This window comes from Musca vetustissima, unplaced genomic scaffold, assembly GCF_032173495.1.
Source record: "Musca vetustissima isolate MV318-11 ecotype Yass unplaced genomic scaffold, APGP_CSIRO_Mvet_v1 utg44268, whole genome shotgun sequence".
NCBI classification, from domain to species: domain Eukaryota; kingdom Metazoa; phylum Arthropoda; class Insecta; order Diptera; family Muscidae; genus Musca; species Musca vetustissima.
In genome coordinates this window covers 54,072-64,334 of record NW_026885368.1, presented here as the reverse complement: position 1 = coordinate 64,334, position 10,263 = coordinate 54,072, and the positions used below count along the sequence as shown (strand labels likewise).

The following is a 10,263-nucleotide window of genomic DNA, read 5'->3' as shown; positions in this document are numbered from 1 at the left end:
TAAGGTAAATAGTGTACCAAAGACCCTATATATCTTTCGATTTGCACGAAATTTGGCAAAGCGTAATGAATTAGGTCTAGAATGATGTGGGTTAAGTTTCCTGAAATTCGGTTCAGATTTCGATATAGCTCCCATATATTTTCGTCCGATTTTATGTAAATGGTGTACCAAAGACCCTATATACCTTTCGATTTGCACGAAATTTGGCATAGCGTAATGAATTAGGTCTAGAATGATGTGTGCTAAGTTTCCAGAAAATCGGTCCAGATTTAGATATAGCTCCCATATATATATTCATCCGATTTTATGTAAATGGTGTACCAATGACCCTATATATTATTCGATTTGCACGAAATTTGGCACAGCATACTGAATTGAGTCTAGAATGATGTGTGCTAAATTTCCTGAAAATCGGATCAGATTTAGATATAGCTCCCATATATTTTCGTCCGATTTAAGGTAAATGGTGCACCAAAGTCCCTATATATCTTTCGATTTGCACGAAATTTGGTACAGCGTACTGAATTAGGTCTTGAATGATGTGGGTTAAGTTTCCTGAAATTCGGTTCAGATTTCGATATAGCTCCCATATATATTTTCGTCCGATTTTATGTAAATGGTGTATCAATGACCCTATATATCATTCGATTTGCACGAAATTTGGCACAGCGTAATGAATTAGGTTTAGAATGAAGTGTGTTAAGTTTCCTGAAAATCGGTCCAGATTTAGATATAGCTCCCATATATATTTTCGTCCGATTTTATGTAAATGCTGTACCAAAGTCCGTATATATCATTCGATTTGCACGAAATTTGGCATAGCGTAATGAATTAGGCCTAGAATGATGTGTGTTAAGTTTCTTGAAAATCGGTCGAGATTTAGATATAGCTCCCATATATATTTTCGTCCGATTTTATGTAAATGCTGTACCAAAGTCCGTATATATTATTCGATTTGCACGAAATTTGGTATAGTGTAATGAATTAGGTCTAGAATGATGTGTGTTAAGTTTCCTGAAAATCGGTCCAGATTTAGATATAGCTCCCATATATATTTTCATCCGATTTAGTGTAAATGGTGTACTAAAGTCCCTATATATCATTCGATTTGCACGAAATTTGGTATTGTGTAATGAATTAGGTCTAGAATGATGTGGGTTAAGTTTCCTGAAATTCGGTTCAGATTTCGATATAGCTCCCATATATTTTCGTCCGATTTTATGTAAATGGTGTACCAAAGTCCGTATATATCTTTCGATTTGCACGAAATTATGCACAGCGTACTGAGTTAGGTTTAGAATGATGTGTGTTAAATTTCCTGAAAATCGGTTCAGATTTAGATATAGCTCCCATATATATTTTCATCCGATTTTATGTAAATGGTGTACCAATGACCCTATATATCTTTCGATTTGCACGAAATTTGGTACAGCGTACTGAATTAGGTCTTGAATGATGTGGGTTAAGTTTCCTGAAATTCGGTTCAGATTTCGATATAGCTCCCATATATATTTTCGTCCGATTTTATGTAAATGGTGTATCAATGACCCTATATATCATTCGATTTGCACGAAATTTGGCACAGCGTAATGAATTAGGTTTAGAATGAAGTGTGTTAAGTTTCCTGAAAATCGGTCCAGATTTAGATATAGCTCCCATATATATTTTCGTCCGATTTTATGTAAATGCTGTACCAAAGTCCGTATATATCATTCGATTTGCACGAAATTTGGCATAGCGTAATGAATTAGGCCTAGAATGATGTGTGTTAAGTTTCCTGAAAATCGGTTCAGATTTAGATATAGCTCCCATATATATTTTCATACGATTTTATGTAAATGGTGTACCAATGGCCCTATATATCTTTCGATTTGCACGAAATTTGGTATAGTGTAATGAATTAGGTCTAGAATGATGTGTGTAAAGTTTCCTGAAAATCGGTCGAGATTTAGATATAGCTCCCATATATATTTTCGTCCGATTTTATGTAAATGCTGTACCAAAGTCCGTATATATCTTTCGATTTGCACGAAATTTGGCATAGCGTAATGAATTAGGCCTAGAATGATGTGTGTTAAGTTTCCTGAAATTCGGTTCAGATTTCGATATAGCTCCCATATATATTTTCGTCCGATTTTATGTAAATGCTGTACCAAAGTCCGTATATATCTTTCGATTTGCACGAAATTAGGCACAGCGTACTGAGTTAGGTTTAGAATGATGTGTGATAAATTTCCTGAAAATCGGTTCAGATTTAGATATAGCTCCCATATATATTTTCGTCCGATTTTATGTAAATGCTGTACCAAAGTCCGTATATATCTTTCGATTTGCACGAAATTTGGCATAGCGTACTGAATTAGGTCTTGAATGATGTGGGTTAAGTTTCCTGAAATTCGGTCCAGATTTAGATATAGCTCCCATATATATTTTCGTCCGATTTTATGTAAATGCTGTACCAAATTCCCTATATATCTTTCGATTTGCACAAAATTTGGCATAGCGTAATGAACTAGGTCTAGAATGATGTGTGTTAAGTTTTCTGAAAATCGGTCCAGATTTAGATATAGCTCCCATATATATTTTCGTCCGATTTTATGTAAATGGTGTACCAATGACCCTATATATCTTTCGATTTGCACGAAATTATGCACAGCGTACTGAGTTAGGTTTAGAATGATGTGACTTAAGTTTCCTGAAAATCGGTCCAGATTTAGATATAGCTCCCATATATATTTTCGTCCGATTTTATGTAAATGCTGTACCAAAGTCCGTATATATCTTTCGATTTGCACGAAATTATGCACAGCGTACTGAGTTAGGTTTAGAATGATGTGTCTTAAGTTTCCTGAAAATCGGTCCAGATTTATATATATCTCCCATATATATTTTCATCCGATTTTAGTAAAATAGTGTACCAAAGACCCTATATACCTTTCGATTTGCTCGAAATTTGGCAAAGCGTAATGAATTAGGCCTAGAATGATGTGTGTTAAGTTTCCTGAAAATCGGTCCAGATTTAGATATAGCTCCCATATATATTTTCGTCCGATTTTATGTAATACTGTACTAAAGTCCCTATATATTATTCGATTTGCACGAAATTTGGTATAGTGTAATGAATTAGGTCTAGAATGATGTGTGTAAATTTTCCTGAAAATCGGTCCAGTTTTAGATATAGCTCCCATATATATTTTCGTCCGATTTAGTGTAAATGGTGTACTAAAGTCCCTATATATCATTCGATTTGCACGAAATTTGGCACAGCGTACTGAATTAGGTCTTGAATGATGTGTGCTAAGTTTCCTGAAATTCGGTTCAGATTTCGATATAGCTCCCATATATATTTTCGTCCGATTTTATGTAAATGGTGTACCAAATGGTATCCTGTCTGTCTTATAACTCTTTTGGAAAGATATGAGAAAATCCGCAAAGAAATGTGACATCGACTCAGAAAGATCTCCAAATAAATAACTTAAGTCCTTGGCGATGTTTTTTTAATCTAAATTGTAGGTGGCGTATGCCAATTGGTGTAAGGTATACGCACGAATGTTCTGAGCGTATACATAACGTCAGTAGTCATACGCCACCTAGTGACTGGATTATAAAAACCCCGATTAGCCCTGATTTTTATTTACAATTTTACTTCGAATCTTCTCAACCTGTCTCATATCACCCCCAGGCTCTTATATTTATTAGATAAATAGGTTAAATTGTGTCAGAGTGTGCGTGTGTGTGGCTGTGCGTACGTGAGTAAGTGCATATCACATTCTTCGCCATCTCCGCCGTCAATGCCATACAAGTTGTCTTCTTTCTTTTATTATGGATTGAAGATATCAATGCTAGACAAAGTTTGTTTTAACAATAAACGAAACTGAGTGGTGAAGCGAACCGCACCACACTGTACCGTACCCCACACCCATATTTCGAACTCAAGGAAAGGATTGGCAAGGCATGACAACGACAAAACCACCAGCAGGCAACGAACAACAACAGCCAACAACATCACGAACAGCAGTCGGAACAGCAGGCAAGGCATTAAGATTTTAGCCTTCAACTATGCACTGCACAAACACACACACACATACGCACCCACACACACACACTCCCACACATACATACCTACAACCACAAGCACCTCCAGTAATGCTAAGGCGGACTTTTATCCCAAACAAAGTTTGTTCGACGTTCTACCAAATTCTGGTTGTGGATGTGTGTGGGAGTGTGTGTGTGTTTTGTTAGTGAGGAGGGCGAACCGATTCTTCTGTCTCCTAGGAAAGCTGTCAAGTGATGCACACAACAGTGTTTACATGTCATCCATTCAAGCAAACAATTGCAACAAATTGTTGGTGAAAAACCCCGAAAAGTTTATCGATCAAAATTACATTATGTCGTGGTGGCACTGACAGAACCCCCCCGTGCCAAATACGCTGTGCCAAATTTCATGCAAATCGAATGATATATAGAGACTTTGGTGCACCATTTACCTTAAATCGGACGAAACTATATATGGGAGCTATATCGAAATCTGAGCCCACTTTTTCGAAACTTGGCACACATCATTCTAGACCTAATTCATTACGCTGTGCCAAATTTCGTGCAAATCGGCAGTTATTAAGGGACTTTGGAACATCACTTACCTTAAATCGGACGAAAATATATATGGGAGCTATATCTAAATCGGAATCGATTTTCACGAAACTTAACACACATATTTCTAGGCTTACTTTAGTACGCTGTGCCAAATTTCGTGTAAATCGAAAGATAAGTAGGGACTTTGGTACCCCATTTACATTAAATCGGAGGAAAATATATATAGGAGCTATATCGAAATCTGAACCGATTTTCAGGAAACTTAACACACATCATTCTAGGCTTAATTTAGTACGCTGTTCCAAATGTCGTGCAAATCGAGTGCTATATAGGAACTTTGGTGCACCATTTACCTTAAATCGGACGAAAATATATATGGGAGCTATATCTAAATCTGAACCGATTTTCAGGAAACTTAACACACATCATTCTAGGCCTAATCCATAACGCTGTGCTAAATTTCGTGCAAATCGAAAGATATATAGGGACTTTGGTGCACCATTTACATTAAATCGGACGAAAATATATATGGGAGCTATATCTAAATCTGAACCGATTTTCACGAAACCTAACACATATCATTCTAGGCCTAATTCATTACGCTCTGCAAAATTTCGTGCAAATCGAAAGATATATAGGGACTTTGGTGCACCTTTTACATTAAATCGGACGAAAATATATATGGGAGCTATATCTAAATCTGATCCGATTTTCTGGAAACTTAACACACATCATTCTAGGCCTAATTCATTACGCTCTGGCAAATTTCGTGCAAATCGAAAGATATTAAGGGACTTTGGAACATCATTTACCTTAAATCGGACGAAAATATATATGGGAGCTATATCTAAATCGGAATCGATTTTCAGGAAACTTAACACATATCGTTGTAGACTAAATTCAGTACGTTATGCACAAATTTCGTGCAAATCGGAGGATATATATAGAATATATAGGGATCATTTACATAAAATCGGACGAAAATATATTTGGGAGCTATATCTAAATTTGAACTGATTTTCAGGAAACTTAACACACATCAGTCTAGGCCTGATTCATTACGCTCTGCCAAATTTCGTGCAAATCGAAGGATATATAGGGACTTTGGTGCACCATTTGCGTAAAATCGGACGAAAATATATATGGGAGCTGTATCGAAATATGAACCGATTTTCAGGAAACTTAACACATATCATTCTAGACCTAATTCATTACTCTGTGCCAAATTTCGTGCAAATCGAAAGATATATAGGGACTTTGGTGCACCTTTTACATTAAATCGGACGAAAATATATATGGGAGCTATATCTAAATCTGATCCGATTTTCTGGAAACTTAACACACAACATTCTAGACCTAATTTAATTCGATTTGCCAAATTTCGTGCAAATCGAAAGATATATAGGGACTTTGGTGCGCCATTTACATTAAATCGGTCGAAAATATATATGGGAGCTATATCTAAATCTGAACCGATGTTTAGGAAATTTAACACACTTCTTTCTGGGCTCAATTCATTAACCTGTGCCAAATTTCGTGCAAATCGCAAGATATATAGGGACTTTGCTGCACCATTTACAATAAATCGGACGAAAATATACATGGGAGCTATATAAAAACCGATTTTTCTCAATTTCAATAGGGTTCGTCCTTGGGTCAAATAAGTGACTTGTGCCAAATTTCATCTAAATCGGATCATAAATGCGACCTGTACTTTGTTCACAAAAATACATGTACGTCCGGACATGCGTAAATCGACAGACGGACATGCATAAATCGACTCAGAAAGTGAACCCATGCATATTCTCAAAAGGAACCAAGTGTCTATCTCGTTTCCTTTTGCCTGTTACAAACATATGCTCCAAGATATAATACCCTGTACCACAGTGTGGTGAAGGGTATAAAAATAGGCGTGGATTTTTTAGAACTATTTTTTTGAGGCTATAAAAATTAATTGAGTAATTAATTAAAATTGTCATTAACGTAATGAATGAAAGGATCATTAACTTCGGTCATTTAACAAGGAAACCCACTCGCCTCCACCCTGCCAAAAAATAAGCAATTTATTTTCCATTGAAGCATATGGACTCAGTTACCTGTGAACCATCGAACCTTGAAAACATGGCCTATCCAACACAACGAGGAAAACTAAAACGAAGAAAACAATTGGAAATCTATTGTCTGGGAAATTTAAAGAAATATTTGCAAGAGACCACCCTACATGGCCTCAAGTATTTGGCGGATACCTCCCTGACAAATTGGGAAAAGTAAGTGCAGAAAAATTAGAAAAAAAATCTCAGATCTCCTTTCCATTACAAAAAAATTCCCCAAGATTATTTTTCTTTATCGCCTTTGTGTTCTGCTTCATTGCGGTGGTGCATCTGACCGTCAACATCTATGCCAAATGGGATAGTACCCCAGTAATGATTGGCATAAGTCCACAGCCGACATCGATTGAGAAGCTACCACTACCCGCCTTGGTTTTGTGTAACATGAATCAGGTCATGTATTCGAAGGTGGTTAATTACACCAAGTAAGGGGATATTATTTTTGAAAAAAAAAACGGGGGGATCTTATTTTTCCGATTTTTTGCCAGAGGTTCCAAGGAAGATGCTCTCCTCCAGTATTTATGTTATTCGGAAATTGCCTATGACAGTAGAAAGGCTAATTCTAAGGAATTTAAAAATAATGATTTGGAGCTGGCGAATTTTATTATTGCGGTAAGTATAGGGGAGGATCATGAAACGGCAGGTATTGAAGTGAAGCTCTTCATTTCAGCATTCGCAACCCTGCTCTCGTATGATGGTTGCCTGTATAATCGGTTCCGTGGCCTACAATTGCAGTGAGCTGTTTCGTGAAGTTGTAACCGATGAGGGTCTCTGCTGTGCCTTCAACACATTGCATCCCAATTTTTTATATAAAGCAAAGTAGGTAAAAAAATATGTTTCAAAAATCCACGCCTTGGGTTATACCCTGAAAATTTTTTAAAAAAATTCCCGCATAGGGTTATACCCTGAAAAAAATATGTTTAAAAAAAGTCATGCCTTGGGTTATACCCTGAAAAATATTTTTAAAAAATCCACGCCTTGGGTTATACCCTGAAAAAAATATGTTTAAAAAATCCACGCCTTGGGTTATACCCTGAAAAATATTTTTAAAAAATCCACGCCTTGGGTTATACCCTGAAAAATATTTTTAAAAAATCCACGCCTTGGGTTATACCCTGAAAAATATGTTTAAAAAAATCCACGCCTTGGGTTATACCCTGAAAAATTTTTAAAAAAATTCCCGCCTAGGGTTATACCCTGAAAAAAATATGTTTAAAAAATCCACGCCTTGGGTTATACCCTGAAAAAATATTTTTAAAAAATCCACGCCTGAGCAAAGGCCAGCAAAAAATATTTTTAAAAAATCCACGCCTGAGCAAAGGCCCTGAAAAATATTTTTAAAAAATCCACGCCTTTTTGTAGAGCCCTGAAAAATATTTTTTAAAAAACTCCACGCCTTTTTGTAGAGCCCTGAAAAATATTTTTAAAAAATCCACGCCTTGGGTTATACCCTGAAAAATATTTTTAAAAAATCCACGCCTTGGGTTATACCCTGAAAAATATTTTTAAAAAATCCACGCCTTGGGTTATACCCTGAAAAATATTTTTAAAAAATCCACGCCTTGGGTTATACCCTGAAAAATATTTTTAAAAAATCCACGCCTTGGGTTATACCCTGAAAAATATTTTTAAAAAATCCACGCCTTGGGTTATACCCTGAAAAATTTTTAAAAAAATTCCCGCCTAGGGTTATACCCTGAAAAAAATATGTTTAAAAAATCCACGCCTTGGGTTATACCCTGAAAAATATTTTTAAAAAATCCACGCCTTGGGTTATACCCTGAAAAATATTTTTAAAAAATCCACGCCATGGGTTATACCCTGAAAAAAATATTTTTTAAAAAATCCCGCCTTGGGTTATACCCTGAAAAAATATGTTTAAAAAATCCGCGCCTTGGGTTATACCCTGAAAAAATATTTTTCAAAAATCCACCTGAAAAATCTACCCTAAAATATATTTTTATTTAAATTTAAACCTAATATTCCAGCTTTCGCACCCTGGACGGCCTTAAAACTGGTCCCGATGTTGTACCGGTTGATTGGAATCCTGAAATGGGTTATCCGTCAAATTTACCCCCTAAATACTATCCACGGTCAACATTGGGTAAGTTCCCTCACATCCAAAATCCAATTCATTTTTTGAACACCCCATCCCTCCCCCTCTCTTTCCTAGGTACCGGCATCTCCATGGGCGTTTCGGTCATCCTAAATGCCGAAGTTGATGAATACTACTGCTCGACAAGTAATAGTGCCGGGTTCAAAGTAAATCTTGGCACCCCCATTGACAGACCCCTGGTCGGTGAAACAGGCGTTATTGTACCCTTGGGTGCCACAACCAGTTTTCGTATCGATGCCCAAATTAGCCAATCCTCACCGGCGATACGTTCGATAAATCGTCGTCGACGTCGCTGTGTGTTCCTCAATGAAGAGTCGCTCGTTTTTTATCGTTACTACACGAAGACCCATTGTGAATATGAATGCCTCTCGGCATTCCTTATCGAACGATGTGGTTGCATTCCCTTGTATATGCCGGTTATCTATGCGAATGCCACCTTTTGTAACATCAGTCGGATGTTTTGTGCGGACACGGCTAAGTTGGAATATTCCAGGGCCACAAATGATAAGTGCACGGCTCGCTGTCAGACAACCTGTTTTGATTTGAGTTTTACACCGGATGCATTTACCTCACCCCTGGCTATGGATAATTATACGATACAGAGTAAAATATTGTCTGACATGTCCAAGGAGGAGGTGCAAAGGAATATTGCCGTATTGCATTTCTATTATCGTGAATCGGTCGTACATGCGGAACTGAAAAATGTCTATATTGGGTTTACGGAATTTTTGTGTAAGTTTGGAAAATAGTCCTTAGGTTCTGAATAGTAATTTCAAAAATTCTACCTTTTTAAAATTTCCAGCCAATACCGGTGGCATTTTGGGCCTCTTTATGGGCTTCAGTTTTATTTCCATAGCGGAAATTGTCTATTTTGCATTTCTAAGGCCAATTTTCAAATTTGTGGTGCCGCGGAAATTTCGCAATTCTCCATTGATACGTCACGTGCGTGCAGCTCCAAGGGTAAGTAGTGGTAGAGAGAAAATATTTTTTTCCATTTAACCTCACTTTTTTCTCACGGGGTTCTATTTTTGTAGGAAAATAAAAATTGGCTACCAGGGGAAATTTGCAAGGCTACCTTGAAGCTGGATCGGTCACATGGTGAGGAGAAGGAAAGGAGTGAAAAGGAAAGGCTGTAAATTGGAAATAAATACAATTTGTTCGAGGCCTTCAATAAACCTCAAGGACCAAAAATTGGTAGACAAATAGGCGTGGATTTTTTAAAAATTATTTTTTAGGGTCTTCACACAAGGCGTGGATTTTTTAAAAATTATTTTTTAGGGTCTCCCTCCACACAAGGCGTGGATTTTTTAAAAATTATTTTTTAGGGTCTTCACACAAGGCGTGGATTTTTTAAAAATTATTTTTTAGGGTATAACCCAAGGCGTGGATTTTTTTAAAAAATATTTTTTAGGGTATAACCCAAGGCGTGGATTTTTTAAAAATTAT

The 10,263-nt window shown here is 36.7% G+C and overlaps 1 protein-coding gene across 1 annotated transcript; it reads left to right on the top strand.

Moving 5' to 3' along the window:
* The first annotated feature begins 6,714 nt into the window (after positions 1-6,714).
* Positions 6,715-9,363, top strand: LOC133332643 (pickpocket protein 28-like). The gene is made up of 6 exons (XM_061541030.1): positions 6,715-6,860; positions 6,926-7,126; positions 7,190-7,435; positions 8,690-8,805; positions 8,875-9,258; positions 9,311-9,363. Exons 1-6 carry the CDS (start codon positions 6,715-6,717, stop codon positions 9,361-9,363), a joined length of 1,146 nt encoding a protein of 381 aa, XP_061397014.1.
* The last annotated feature ends 900 nt before the right edge of the window (positions 9,364-10,263 follow it).